A 16,231-nucleotide genomic window follows, 5' to 3' on the forward strand; every position below is an offset into this window, starting at 1 on the left:
TTACATTCCTTGGCAGAATGCTCAGGATAGAGGCAATATAAGCAATCCTCATGCTTGTCCTCTATATGTAACCTCATTTTACTACAAGAGGCACAGGGTCGAAAAAGCCCTTTTTTAGGAGTAGTAGACATATCAACTACAAAAACTCCCTTCTATGAAGAATAAAAGGTAAAAAATGCAAAGATATAGGAAAAACCTGAGCAGAGCTCAGTGGAGACTCCCTTCAGCACGACGTGCGGTAGAAAATCTGAGGGACAAGGGCTCCTTCCAGGAAGGTCAGGAGGGTGATAAGGGCTGATTGGCTACTGGCCAAAGTTTGGTCCTTTGTACATAAGGACCTAGATAGGCTACTAATGTGAGGCCTCTGGCCTAGCACTAAGTATATGTCCTGGTGACATTACTATAATTATTTACCGGGGACTCCCACCCCGACGACGGGGAATGATTCAGGCATGTGAATCTATGAAAGATACCCATAATACTGGATAACTTGGAGATAGGAGAGGATCGGGCTGGCGGTTCTCGAGCGAACGTATGAGTAGGATCGACGACAAAGTTGACGAGGCAAATCCCAAACAAGGCAAAATTTTCCTTAAATCTCGCTGTGACAACTCCATGAAGAGAAATAGAAAAGCAGAGTTATAACGATTCGAAAGCAAAAGAAATATAAGTGGTTGACGATATCTGCTCAGAAACCGGAACATTTGAGTCACCTTGAGAATATTGATTATATGACTACATGTACGATACTTGGAGCCTAACGCAATATTAAGTACTCTGTGACAAACATCGTGACTCCTTTTTACATTAACTGAGGAATATCCTGTTTTTCACCTAAAAGACAGAAAGGGATTCTGTGGAGGTCCTGAGGAAGGTGGTACAAGCCCACCGAAACGCGCGTCGACCTGGCGTGTGATCCCATATAATATTCTGTGGTTACTCAGTCAGAGTTTGTTTTCTCTGTCAGCCTTCCAGTACAGAAGGAATAGTTGGTTGTTTAAATGTCTTGTATGTAAGGGTGTGAATGTGTGAGTGGTGGATGTGATTTAGGTGCGGATATCTAAGGTTTTTTTATTTAATTTTGTAAAAAAACTTTGGTATTGTATAAAACAACACAAATGTATTATGAAAATGAAATAACTGTTTTTATATGTATTCAAATTGTTTAAAGGAAAAAAGTATAACGAATTAGAGAACAAAGAAATGATGATATATAAAAAAGAAGAAAAAAATATATTAAAAAAAGTTTTTGTTATATATATATATACAATTTCTACGAAAAAAGAAAATAAATTTTGATAATTATAAAGAACACTTGTTGTCAGCATATGTTGCAGGACATGTCACTCTTATTATGAACGGAGATCAATGGTTAAAATAGGATAGCCACAAGGGAAATTTTTATTTATTGTATTTGATAGGAGAGGATCGGAACTTCACAGAGTCAATGGGGCTGAATGCATCTTGGCGACTACAAGACAATGCACCAGACCCTCTTATCTGCAAAAGTTAGCATAAGTCATGGGACTAGGCGCTTTCTGGAGGCAAACAAACCCTGGGGATAGACAAAACTCTTTTTACTCTAATGCGGGAACCAAGACCGTCAACTGTGTGCTTTAAGGTCACTGCAGAAGAGAATTTCAGACCTGTCCTCACTGTTGAAGATGGTAAATGCTAGAGGGTCTTTTCCCTTGATGTTAGATTTATCAAATCCTACAAAATAAAACTGTGTTGATGACCTACGGGCAACCACTGATTACTGTTTCTTAGTAAATGAGGAATGGTTAAATTGGGGGTATCTATGCGGGAAGCCTTCAAGTCTGTCATTAGAGGACAAGCTTTCTACAGTATGTCTGTCTTGAAGAAATCAAGGCAGTTGAGTCCGCCCAGATAGAATCAGAACCTTGCAAGAGAAAAAATGCCTACAGTCAGGTGACCAGCAGGTGGACCAACAGTTGAAACTTTAATGGCCTATTTATCACACACAATTGTGTGATTCTGGTAATCACTTCAGGGTGACTGAAAAGTGGCTTTTTCAAATAGAGAATACATTTGTCACACTGGTAGACGGGTCTGAGGAAAAAGGATGAAGGAAGTAGATGGGTGGGTGAAACGTACCACTTACGATGGGCAGTTATTTTGAGACCCAACAGAAATAGGACAATGTTGTGCACACTACTTTTAAGACACTCTATTGTACCAATTTAGAAGTCTGCGAAACCGATTTTGAGAGATTTGGCACTGAATTACCTGTGCCAACAGTCAAGTAGGCAGGATCATTCTGGTAGCAGAACATATGTATGAGGAAATTGCAGATGTGACAACTAAGATGAAATTGTATAAAGCCTCTAGGTCAAATGGATAGTAAATTAAATTCTTGAAAACCCTAGTTGGCATCTCCATGCAATGTTGAAAGCTGCTAAGGATGAGGGTCAACTGCCCTATTATAGTCATATAGCCGCAGTAGTCATACCGAAACAAAGAAGGAAACCTCAGACATTCAAGCTCATCCTACAGAATGTGAAGATTAAAACACTAGCTAAGAACTGGCTACTTGAATAAGTAGTCATGCAAGCCATGATTCATCAGAAATAGGCAACGTTTTCTGCCCAAGAGGTGTAAGATGTTAAATTACAGGCAATTGTATAGCAAATCCAGAAAAGATAACAGAATCAGCAGTGGTCCTTTCCCTGGATGCCACAAGGGCTTCTAATTCATTCAAACAGCTCCACTTGTTGTGGCAATGGTCTGCTTTTTCTGTCATGGATTTGGTTACTCTATGTAAAACCTTTGACCAGAGGGAACGTAATCATGGTATTGTCGGATTCCTCTACGTGCTGGAAAGGGGTATGAAACATGCATCCTTCCTATGCTCCCTGATCCTGTCCTGGAGCATTGGGCTTGCTGCATTAGCAGAGATGCTCTTGTCAAAGGTGCCAGGTGCGCTGTTTATGGGGCGATATTCTTTCTACTGCAGTAACCTCTATTTGGAGAATATTACAGATTTTCAATATCTTTATGAGGTCTTCCAGATATAAAAACAACTGGAGCAAACCTATGCTCAACCCGCGGATTGCTTGGTGTCTGCACCCTGGGACACAATGCCCAGTAAGAATAAATGAATGGGGCTTTTGATCTTGGTGTACATATTACCCGTGATAGTAAAAATAATTTCTTCATTTAGGATGACGTAGCTCACAGGTTCCCATATCTGCCCTAGAACACTTCTCACTGGATACTGGACAATTTCTTTAAGTGCCCGGATCCTGAAGTGTGTCTGTTGCTCTAGGATGGAAGTACTCCTTGGATTGCTAACCCGGTGCTTCATCATGGGGTGTATGACCAAAGTATAGACCTGACTAACAGGTGTAAATAATACTGGGCATCCCACCTAGTAGTGGCAAATAAGAGGGTTTTCTCATCCTAGAATATGCATTCTCTGAAGGTTGACCGCCAAGAAATGGGACCCTATGGCTATTTATACAACAGGGGAAATTGATGTGGTTGCCTGATCAAACATTGCCAGTGGCAAAAGTGTGAAGAGCTTCTAATAAGGGTCTAGGTTTGAACAAACTCTGTCAGAGCATACCCCCTCATTGTGAGTGAGATGTGCTTGGGAAGCCGGCATGTTTAAAGTGATTTGCCAAGTGGGACCTTACAGGACTTAGCACATTAGATGACATTAGGGGAAGAGCAGGAATTATATCTATTAAACAATTGAAAGGTAACTATAAGAAATCAGACACTGAGATGTTCCACTAACGACAAATTTTAAATGCTTTGGCCACAGGTCCATTGAGTAGCACAAACTGTTTATAAAACAATAATAACATTACTAAGATAATTAATTTACCTAACAGATTGGGAAAGCTTAGGGGATGCTGGGTAATGGATTTGGGAGAAATGGATTATGTGGAGCGAAAGAAGCTATTCAATACTAAAGGGAAGTGGCTACCACAGAGGGGTTTATGTTGGTTCAAATTAAGATCCTCCATAGATTATACTAAAAACTCAGATGGCTAAATTCCACAAGACAGACTCTGACCTGTGCCTTTAAGACAATGGTACTAGCTCTAAGATATGGTGGCCTTATACCTAGTTTAAGAGCTCACAAGACTGTAGTAGGGAAAATTGTAACTATTTTCTATGCAACATCCAGGGAGATAAGAACTAAGGCTTTCGGTATTATCAGGCATAAGGCAGGTTTAGTCCTTGTTTTACTATACAATTAGGCCCATTATGATTGTTTTCCGCAACAGAATTAGGAACTGGAGTGAGATGTGTTGTTACTGCCATATTTTTACTCATTTCTTACTAGGGTTGTGTGATTCGCTCTTAATGATAATTCTGGCAACAGCACAATTGATTATACTAGAGTTTTAAATGCTGCTGTTTAATTGTCACTATTGATGTTTTAGAGATATAATGCACTTTGGTACCCTAATGAAGGGTATTCCCCCAAAATGCATTGGGACATGCTGGATTTGCACAGATGGGTTCATTATGTATCTTATGAAAATTAAATGGATGGTTGAATAAATCTACTTTGATGGTTGACGAAAAGAAATGTGCACACATTTATTTCAAGATAAAAAATCTGACTTAGGCTGACAGACTTTTGCGGTGAGCAGATCTAGAGTGTCGCTGGTGTTGAGAGTGCTCTAACAGGAGCTGCTTTCCACCTAAACTTGAGAACTACCCGGAGTTCTCTCCTTCTTTTTTGCATAATTTATGTGTCACTCTATGCCTGAAAGGGTTTTGTTTTGACTTATACTGAGTGCTCCCTTGTGTCTGGACAAAGCTATACCTCTCTGAAGAGCTCTAATTAGAGCGAAACACTGAGTCAGGGGTTGCTTTTACTCATTTCAGGTTGGCTTGAGTTGGTATTTTACCAATTCAAAGCTGTAATACTGTGCCTGGAGTGATAAATGGCTTTTTTCATTTTACAGCTCAGCAAGGGCAGCACTGTGCTAGTCCTATGCTTAAAGACTTTGCTGTAGTAATGGCAAAAGACTTTGTCCTTTTTATATCTCCGCGTGGATAGCACTGTGCTAATCCTATGCTTAAAGACTTTGATAGAAAAACAGACATTTGAGGTGAGCAGATCTAGAGTGTCGCTGGTGTTGAGAGTGCTCTAATAGGAGCTGCTTTCCACCTAAACTTGAGAACTACCCAGAGTTCTCTCCTTATTTTTTGCACATATATATATATATATTTGGAGCAACATGGCCCTTTTTTGTGCCTTAAATATCCTTGTAAATTATCAAGCCTTTCACTCTTATCAAGACTCTCACTCTTTGCTATATGTGCTATGTTCCCCTTCCTATTTCCCTGCTTTTTCTGTTTCCTTACACATATCCTCTACCTTCCATCCTCGTGAATATGTTTCCTCCCTCCTCTTTTTGTTGTAGGCCCTTGCCTTTATTGCTCATTTGCTTTATTCACTCTTCTGCATTGCATAGCTAACTTCCTCCTTCATCTAACTGCCTGCCACATCCAACTGTTTCCCTCACCATCTGAACACGAGTCATCTCTTTATTCCTTTATATAGAAATCTTCTTTTGCTACACAAGTATGGCCAACCACCTTCTGTCCTTACACATTTCAATGTCTTCAATCTCCTTTCCCCAGTACAACTTAATTACCCTCACCCCTGCTGGATTATTTAGTTTATTACTGCTCCTCCTCCTCCTCATTTCTTTCCTCTTGGATGGATTCCAAATGGTGGATATGCGATTCCTACCTTTGGGGATCAAAAATGTACCAGTCTTCATGCCACAGCAGAAACAAACACTATAAGTGAGCAAATGATGGGTGTGACCCAGAAAGTGAACTCCAGCAGAGCTCAGTAAAGGTTGTGTCAATGAGACAGCTCTCACCACAGGCTATAGTACTTTGATATGATATGATAGAAATTATTTATAGAGTGCACGTTCGCCAACGGTTTCTTGGCGCTTGAGTGGAGGGGCTGAGGGCCACAGCTGTGTGTTGGAATTAGTTGTATGCGTGAAAGAAAAGCCAAGTTTTAAGCGACTTCCTAAATTGAGGATAGGAGGGTATTAAGCGGAGTTCTGAAGGGAGGGAATTCCAAAGGAGTGGAGCTTGAGTGGAAAATCTCAGGCCACCATGTTTCTTGCGTCTGAAAGTGCAAGGGGACAAGAGATTGGAGCAGGAGGAGCGTAGGACGCGGGAAGGGACATAGCGGTGGATTCGGGAGGCAATAAAGGAGGGTCCCTGGGAAGAGAGGGCTCTATGGATCAGGCAACCCAGTTTGAAGAGGCTGCGCTGGGTCACTGGGAACCAATGAAGGCGCCTAAGGAGGGGTTTGGTGTGGCTAAACTTTGGCTGGCCATGGATTAGCCTTGCTGCTTGGTTCTGGACAAGTTGAAGTCGGTGGGATTGGTACGCGGGAATTCCCGTGGAGAGCCGGAGCGAACTTTCCTGAGGAGGGAGAAAAATCCTCCTGAGTGATTGTAGGGAAGTTGGAGAAGAGGGAGGAGTTACGAGGTGCGTCGCTGAGATCAGGGGGTGAGACGGCCTTGGGGATACTGGTTTTGATGTTGGTAATCTTTTCAATGAAATAACTGTTGAGGGAGTCACAGAGGGATTGTGATGGCAGGGGTTTGATAGTGACACAGTCAGGTTTCACAAGTTCATCCACGATGGAGAAGATGTCTTTGGCTTTACAGGTTGAGTTCAGGATTTTAGTGGAAAAGTATTCAGTTTTGGCTACGAGGATGGCGGTTTTGTAGTCTTTTAGTGCAGCGAGAAAGGTGGATTTTTTTAGGGGGCAGTAGTCAAGTCTCCACTTGTGCTCGGTTTGGCGTAGGGCGAGTTTCCTGTCTTTGAGGTCCTTAGGGAACCAGAGCTGGGCATCGTGGGGCCTCTTATTTTTAAGTTTTTTCAGAGGAGCGAAGTTGTCTCTTGCCTGGGCCAGCCAGGTGTTGAGGTCTTCAGCCTGAGTGTGAAGTGAGAGTGGCAGTCCGGTGGGTTGGGAGGTACTAGGCACAGAGGTCGCGAGGAATGCACAGAGAGTAGGAATATTTACCAGACTCCAGTTCCTGATCATGAGAGGATCAGTGGTGGGGAATTTGGTAGTAGTGGGTATAATAATGGAGAAAGAAATAAAACACTGATCAGACCAGGCGCAAGGGGAGATCTGGAGATTAGTGATGTCAAGGTTAGAGGTCAAGACCTGGTCCAGGGTGTGTCCTTTAGTGTGGGTTGCCACTTTAATATGCTGGGTGAAGTTCAGACCGTTTAGTAACTCTGTGAAGTCCGTCGAGCAGGAGTTTTCACGCAGGTCATGAGGCCAGTAATTGAAGTCCCCTATGATGAGGATTTTGGCATGATTTATCACCAGCTCAGCTGCCATGCTACTGAATTGCTGGAGAAAATTCGGCAAGTCGGCAAGTGGCATGTAAAATAGAGCACAGGTTAAAGGGAGGCTTTTGGATTCGAGCTTAAACAGAAAGTCAACAGGGGGGATTGTGGGGGTGGTAAGGGAAGTGAATTTATGGGATTGGGAGATGATGGCTGCGACTCCTCCCCCCACTTTACCCTCTGGCCTATTTGCCTGGAGGATATAGTAGTTGTCAGGGATGGCGGCCAGTATGTCCGGAGTGGATTCAGATGAAAGTCATGTTTCCGATAATAGCAAGATGTCTGGCTTGATGGAGTCTAAAAGATAAAAGATCTCGAGCTTGTGCTTGACTAGCGAACGAGTATTGAGATACCATATGGATAAGTGGTCTTTATTAAGGGAGGACGAATGCGGGGGGGGGAATGGGGGGTTAGGGTGGGAAACCCTTGGGCTCGAGGGAAATGTGTGAGGGAGAGGGTCAGAGGAGTGTTTAAAGTGCTGAAAAGGTCTGGGTGGATGGGCCATATTCCCTGGAGAGATTTGAGCTCCGTTGATGTATAACGGCGGGAAATACGGGCAGGGTGCGTTGCCCCTGGCCCCGGTCGGTCGCGGACCGGCGCAGACGGGCCTGCCTTTGGCGCGCCCGCTGCGCGACGGGAAGCACATCCACAATTATAGGTTGAGACACGGCGCTAATCGCGGTGCTCCACCCCCAACTAGCAGCGAGGAAAGACTGCCGCCCTGCGTGAGCCTGCACCCTCCACAACAATCGGGGGAGCGCCGTGGTGGACCGGGGTGCAGGCAGCAAGTGCAGGAGGTAAGGTAGAGCTCTAAAAGTATTGTGCAAATAGTCAATTCAGTGCAAGTTAAAAATGCAATTATTTAAAAGCGAGCAAGCAGCAGGGTGCGAGTGATACTTAGGTGAGACTGCTGGGCATGAAATCGCCGAGCCTTATGTCCCCAACAACGTTTCCCACAGTACTTTCTCCTGTGACCAAGTCTACCTTCCTGCTCCCTGCTCCGAAGGCTATTTTTTCCATATCAGTTGCACGGACAGTTGTATGAGCTTGTACCTTTAGTGGTCATGATCAGGGTATTATCCTCTCGCCCATATCTGCCAAAGCAAATGCTGGTCACCACATCCTGCAAGGACACAAAAGTTACAGGTAAAATGTCTGGATGGCACCCACAGCAACAAGGAACTGCAGTGTGTCAATAAGCAAATAACTTATTTTATATTAGCAAGATTTTCAATTGTGATGAAACTGCTACATATATCTTACAAAATTACATTCAAAAGCATATCATTTTCCCTGTAAGTAAATATGTACCCCATAAGCTACCTTTTTCTGACAACAACAGGAGTGTGAAATTTCAGCATTCACAAATTTAGGGTTAGAGGCCTGTTTGTTGGCGTTCTAGTGAAAACCTACCTGCAAAGGTAGCAGAACACAGACAAATTCCTTTTTTTTCTTAAATAGTTTTTTTTATTATTCATACCCAGAAAACATCATATACAAAAATAAATATCAACGAGTGATACAATTCTGGTAGGTTAGTGCAAATACAAATAAGCCACTTAAAAAAAGCTGATTCAGAATAAGAAAAGTTACAAAATGTAGTATAAGCATAATTCCTGCTAGACAATTAGAAAAGAAAACATTGCAATATGTGATTATTTAAATAAGACCATTACATCCACATATAATCAAGGATAGCAGCAAAGTAGGAGTAGGAAGCCTAACGCCACCGCCCTTTTTGTTGTTGTTGTTTTTAAGTTTCATACCATACCATTCGAATATTCCCTAACCATCTCCACTTTTCCCATTATTAGGGCCCCTGGCTTCTTGGCTATACTTTCAAATAAATGACCACATTCCCCCCCCCCTCCCCAAGGATCCTGACCTGTTTGCCCCTACATGCATACAATGCTGTCTCTTCATTATGTATCCCTAGGAGCCGAGATAGCCACATCCGGGAAGTAGGTGACTCGGCATCTTTCCATCTGGTGGCTAACATTGTCCTAAATACTGCTGTGCCGACAAATATACAATATTCCTGTGCAGTATCCAACTCCAGAGAGCTATGGTATCCCATGAGCAGCAAGGTAGGGGTCAGATTAATCCTAAAACCAAACATTCTTTCCTAGAAGCTGACCACCCCATTCCTCCACTGAAGTAATTTATCACACTCATAAAACATGTGGATCAGTGTAGCTGGACCGACCCCACACCTAGGGCGATTTTTACAGACTCTTTTGCCCCAGTCAAATACCTTAGCAGGTGTAAAATATAAGTTAAATACAGTTTTATAAAGTTGTGCCTTTAAGCAAGTTGATAAAAGTATTTTAGCAGTTAATGAAAGTGTCATGTAAATATCAACATAGGGGTTATTCAGCTTCCTGGACCAGCTCATCTCAGTCTTTTCTAAATCATCCGGTAATTCATCTACCAGCAGGCTATAAATATTCCTTATTCTACTGGTCCTCCTAATAATTACTTATAGCATTGGTATCCTATCCAAATTTAAAGCTGGTCTTTGTGTAATGAGGAAGTCCCGAATGTGTACATATTTAAAATAATGGTTATTTGGAATCCTGAACCCCTGCTGCAATCTGGAAAAGTGAGAGGCTTGCTCTCCCTCGTAAAGGTCTCCAACCGTGACCAAACCTAGCTGTTCCCATTGCTTTACCATATCATCATAAAAGGGTAGTGGGAAGAGCGAGGATCTCCACAAGGGGGGTATACCGGCAAAGTTTGGGTATTGCCAAGAATTTTAGCACTCTGTTCCAAATCCTCCAAGCACAGTACACTACCTTGAAGCGAACCTTTTTGAAATAGTTCTGCTTCACCGGTCTCAGCAGCAGCCCGGAGGCCTGCTTCGCTGTAGCGAGCTCCTATATCGTTGGTATTCTAACCTTGCTTCCTGCCTCCTTGTCCATATCGACTACAAACAAGGTAGACATCTGATGAAGGAGAGCCGCGCAATAATAGAATGTGATATTCGGGATCGGAAGCCCCCCCTCTACCTTGTGGAAGAGTTAGCTATTTAAGTGACCTTCTCAACTTTCCATAGTGCCAGATGAAATTAGAAAAGATAGACTCCAAGGTCTTTAGGATCATTCCATCCACTGCTAGCGGAATTGATCTAAACAAATCTAAGATTTTAGGTAGCATAGTCATTTAAACAAAAATCCCTCTTCCAATTATAGATAGATGCAGCCCGTCTATTCGCTTTAAATCCGTAGATATGGACTTTATCAAGGGGTCAGAATTAATTTGACCAATTTCATCCACCTTCGTCCTAATGCAGACCCCAAGATAAACTGCTTATTCTGCACGTCTAGAATCATTAAAAATGATATTCTCTGTGCAAACAACTGTCTTCCCTTCATTCAAGGTATAACCTGATGCTTGCCCAAATCCTTCAGCTATAAGTATGATTTCCCTAATTGCCTCTGTCAGATCAGTAGTTAAAATAGCAATATCATCAGCGTATGCTAGCACCTTAGTCTTGTAGCCACTGCTTACCACCGGCATAATCTCCCCGCTCCGTAGCAACTTTAACAACAAGGGGTTTATATACAAAGCAAATAAAATGGGGGAGCGGGACATCTTTGTCTAGTTCCCCTTGATATTAATATGTTCCCTGATTCTCTCCCCATCAATTGCAGCCAGGCTCTTGGATCGGAGTACATGGCTTTAATGGCTTTTATGATTCGTGGACCGAAGCCTTTTAGCTCCAGTACCACCCACAGAAACCTCCAGGCTACCCGGTCAAATGCCTTCTCGCCATCGAGGAGGATCATGGCCATCGGACCCTCAGTCCCAGCCATCAAATAGTAATATGCCCTCCTGACATGATCCGTTGTTCCTTTTCCTGGGATGAAGCCCTGCTGCCAAGGGGAAACCAGATGTCCTATGACCCTCCCTAGCCGGTTAGCCAGTATCTTTGAGTAAATTTTGGTATCCGAGTTCATTAAGGATATCGGCCTTAGACAAGGATTGTTACCACAGAGACCGATCTCGCAGCCACCCAGGCACTGACTAAGTCCCATGAATCCCAACTAATTGACATGCAATGGAAACTGGAGGAGCACGAAAAGCGCCAGAGACGCAACAACTTACGGGTGCTTGGGGTTCCTGAGGGGGTGGAGGGGGCAGATGCTCGCTCGTACGTTGTGGAATTACTAAGGGATGCTCTCCCTGAGCTAACGGACTGGACTGGGCTCAAGAGTTGCAACGTGCTCATCGTGTCCCATTTGTACAAAAGTAGCGATTAAGGGCAGGTGCGATGCCATGAGCTATTCTAGTGTACTTTTGGAACTTTTTACTGCAACAAGTAATTTTAGAAAGAGACAGACTCGAAGCAAGGAGGACCAGGGGTGGAGTCTCATTTTTTGTCCGGCAGGACTTGTGCCATACTACAGTTGATAGGCGCTGGCGGTTAAGGCAACTGATTAAACCCTTCCAGGACAAAAATGCACAAGCCTTCTTGAACAATCCAGCTCGGCTAAAAGTGATTTGGGGGGGGACACGTTTTTTTTGTATTGGAACAGGGATGTGGAATTCCTATAGCCTGATGCCCAGGACATATTGTTTGGGGTCAAGGGCAAGAAGTTTTAATGTGTATTTTGGCCTTGGGACAAGTAGGCCCAACCTACAGCACAAATCATTTGGCTGCCAGTTTACAGTACCACATTATGGATCAGGGAAGGGGATTTCTCTGCGGTTAAGGTAATATTTGTATCCATGTGTTAATGCTGTTCAGACTTGCTTTTATGGTTCATTAATGGAAAGCATTTATTATTAGGGTGAGCGCTGTAAGTAAATGTTGTTAGCTCCGACAGCACTACTGACAGTGGTTCCGATATAAAAATGTGTACAAACATTTTCAAAGATTAGCAATTTGAGTCTATGTATAATGCTCCCAGAATGCTCTCTGATAAGATGCAAATATTAGCAGAAGCTTGAAAGCAAGATTCATGATTCTTTGCTTTTAAAATAAAATGTTCACCAAAAAATGCAAGCAGGAAAAAAACAGTTAGCTAACGTACTGTAAAAGTTTAGAAACCTTTTCTTTGCAGCATCATTTAGTAACCTGTGTTGATGCATGCTAGTATTTCCCAAAAATATTCAAAATGGAAAATAAGTGTAACCAGTTTCAATACGATTATAGGAAATATCACATTAAACAAGCATTGGCAAATCCATATGTCTCAAATTGGTAGTCAGACTTTTGGTTATGTCAGTGCGTGACTTACTTTGGCATGGTTTTTGTAAAGCATTATAGGCGTTGGAGCCGCTAGGCCCTCACCATTATAACAAACATTGGCAAAAGCAAAAATTATTTTTGGTCTCAATGCACACATTGCTACAGTATTTCCTGGCACTGAACAAAACTCCTTTATGTGCCAATATGCTCCTTGTGAAAGAGCAGAATGCTGTCACTCACAGTGAAGCCAGCCAATAGACCGAGAGAGAGAGAGAGAGAGACAGAATTTTAATAAACACAAAGGAGGAGGAGCTACGCTAGCAAACAAGATGGCCGCGTAAGCTCCCGGCTCCGCCGACCTCCGACTCCTGCCTGAAGATCCTGTTATTTATCCTGATTTTGCGCCCTGCCTCCGTGTGTATGATCCAGACTGGAGCTTAATGGTGCAATCCCGAGATTTCTACCAGTTTGGTGGACAAAGATACGTTGTGTGGCAGTTTGCGGCCTAGACCAGCCTGGAAGCCGGGGTCTCAAGTACTGGCCCAGCCGGGTTTCAGTTGAACAACATCGGCTGTAGTTGTGTGACAGGGTCCGGTCTAGCGAGGTGGGAAAATTTTGCTGGACCAAAGCTGACGATGGTTGGCTGAGTTGGTGAACATCGAAGGAGGGGTGACGAAGTGCAATTGGAGCAGTGGACGGGGGTCCCTGGCCCGGTGGCCCGGTTTGGGCCCCGCCGGTGTTCGCGGGGTTGGGATCTCCGCCTGCCGTGGCTGAGTTCGGATTGTTATTGTCCCCAACAATAAGTTCCCCTCTGAAGTAGTCTGCTCCACATCCACCTGTTCCCCCCGGGGAGACCGGACTCTCTGGGGACGCGAATATGACCGAAACCGAGCGAGGATTTGTGGAGCGGACCGAGAGTGACCCGTCACTACGAACTGTGTTGGCAGCCATAGGGTCACTTCATGTTTGCGTTGAAGCCCATATTCACAAATTGATAGCGTGTTTGTCTGAAATTGGGCGGATGGGATCGGACCCTGATCCACTGCAAGAAACGAAACTACTTGAGATACCAAAAATGGCCACTTCGATTGAGGAAGCAGACTCCGTACTATGGGAGGCGTTGGAGCCTCTGACCAGTGTTTTCGGTGATGAGAGCAAGCTTGATGCTGCAAATGGATTGTCAGGCCTACGATCGTTGCAGACTATGGAAGGACTATTTGATGCTCCCTTTCCGGAGACTTTTGATGGGAACTGTTGTTGGTTTGAAACTGCGTCACTACCCTATACATCGGCACCACTAAGATGGCGGACGAAACAACCTTGGGAGTCCATGATGGTGTGGGGAGTTTTTAGACTTGGCGGAGTTCTCAGCCTTTTCATCTCTCTGCTACGTCTCGGTTTGAACTTTGCTACAGCTTCTTTGTGCATTGACTATTCTGTGTAAGCGGCAGTTTGTCCGGAAGGGGCTCACATGTCTGATCGGAAGGGTCAAGGATGAGACTGTGTAATTAAGTTTGACATCGGGTATTGCTGGACACGGGGTTTGCAATCATGATGCTTTCGGGAGGTTGGGCGGTGTTTGAAGTTTCCCCTGTTGCGCTACCTATTTGCAGCTTAATAGATTTCGAGGCCTTAGTCCGGGGATTCTTGGTTCTGGCGGGGGGGGGGGGGAGGGGAGACCGGGGGCATGTATGAAGATGCCCTCCTCTATTTTTCTACTTTTAGTACATAGTTAGTTGGGGCGACAGGCACACTGCTAGTTGGGGTTAGGCGATAGCCATATGCAGGGGTGCAGGGTGGGGGGATGGGTTTATTGTTTTGTCCTCATTTTTGTTTTTATGGTTCATTTTTCTTCACGCTCTCTTTCACTTCCATTTAACAAGTATAGTTGGTGGAACATCCTGACTTTGTTGGTATTCTAGTATCTGGTGCTCATGCTTCTTTTATTATCCTGATTTTATGGGTAGGCAGACTCTGAGGGCTTGCGCTTAATGTGAATCGTATATTATATTGTGGCACATCCTGTTTCTCATACATTAGCGTAGGCGTCTCAACCATTTCTTCATTGCTTAGTATCTATCCTGTATCTACGTCTGTTCGCCTAATTATTATGTCTGGATGTATGGCACCTGATATGTCTATTTCCTTTTTTGTTTTGAAACTAATAAAAAGATTTTTTTTTTTAAATAAAAATTAAACACAAAAGATCATGGTTAAAGCCAGACCTAATTAGGGACTCAATTATTAAATAAAGTCTCGAAAGTGCGCCCATGGTATATGTCCATGCGTTAAGAGCAGATAATACGGCTTTCATGAATTCACAATAATTTATAGGAGTAGGCCAAGAAATCGTACTCCTTGAAACTATTCGTCAACTGCATGTTTACACGTTCACTTTCTCTCCAACCACTTTTTTCCCAACCCTGGAACAAGTTTTACGACTGTCATTGTCCGGGGTAAATTATCAACCTTTTTCAGTGTAGGAAAAGATTAGAGAAGAGTTGGTGAAAACCCTTAAACAAGCAAGTTAGTAGGTGTGCACAGACTCAAAATGGCATTCCAACCCTGGAACTATTGCTAACCACTACCTTCAGCCCCAGTTTGTAGATCTGCAGAAACGCGGCAACATAAGATAATTGCTGATATTCAAATCCTACTATATGAGCCCTGGCATAATCAGTGACGTTATATTAGTGCTCTTTTATAATGAGATTGTGCCATAATCTGTCGCCACATTACATGGCACTATAGGGACAAGTGGATTTTGTAACAGGACAAGTAGATTTATGAAGCAACTTGCCCCATGGACAAGTAGATATTTGATTAAATTCCACATCCCTGTTGGAAATTTTCTTGCAGCTTAGAAATGTCTAGACTAGGCTAATCATGAGAAATATGTAGACACTACTAATAGAGGGGGAGAGATGGGGATTATGGGCTTAGCAGAAACAGGAATCAAAGTGGGAGAATAGTGGCTTGAGCTGGCTGGTCTTCTCTCTCAGGGAAGCATGTATTTTGGTGTTGAAACCAAAGGTGACAATTATGGGGCTCTCGGTCATGCGCGCCGCATCCATCGCGCACAGACGTCAGTCTGAGTGCTTCTCAAGGGTGGTGGTGGGAAGGGGTGCGGGGGTAGTGGGATGGGTCGAGGGGGGTTGGGGCAGGGACTGGGGGGATGGGGGTAGATTCAGGGGTAGAAACCTAGAGAAAAAACATACCCAGAGACGAGTTGGACATTTTTCTTTAGAAGAGTCACTCTATGAATGGATACAAATTAACAGCCGCATATCAGGCGGGGACAAAGCCAGGTTCAGATGGGGAGGGTTAGTATTTGCTTATTGAATGTGAGAGTACTGAACTATAGAGGGAAAAGGTCAAGATTGGCTGAACTTGTGAGGATGAGTGCCTTAGATTTAGTGTGCTTTATTGTGCTTGCAAGAGACACACATTCCATGGGGAAGAGGGGTTTGATGGGCATTGGAGGCTATAATATGTTGGTTTGCATGTCTCAGAATTCAAATACTCGTGGTGTGGCAATTCTTCACAAAGAATGCCTTAGGACAGGCTAAACGTAAGGCTTCAGATGCACTGCGAAGGTGGGCACTGGCGGAGTTAGATGCTAGGCTTTCAGTATATGGTTCAAATCAAGATGAA

General features: G+C 43.6%; 1 protein-coding gene across 2 annotated transcripts in view; it reads right to left on the reverse strand.

The window, feature by feature from the left end:
* Positions 1-16,231, reverse strand: part of BBS1 (Bardet-Biedl syndrome 1) — a 541,250-nt gene that overhangs the window by 353,200 nt on the left and 171,819 nt on the right. For both annotated transcript variants that reach the window (XM_078660785.1, XM_078660786.1), the window contains exon 12: positions 8,437-8,506. In XM_078660785.1, coding sequence (XP_078516911.1) covers positions 8,437-8,506 — 70 coding nt within the window. The remainder of the gene's footprint in view (positions 1-8,436; positions 8,507-16,231) is intronic.

The sequence above is a fragment of the Lissotriton helveticus genome, chromosome 9, assembly GCF_964261635.1.
Source record: "Lissotriton helveticus chromosome 9, aLisHel1.1, whole genome shotgun sequence".
NCBI lineage: Eukaryota > Metazoa > Chordata > Amphibia > Caudata > Salamandridae > Lissotriton > Lissotriton helveticus.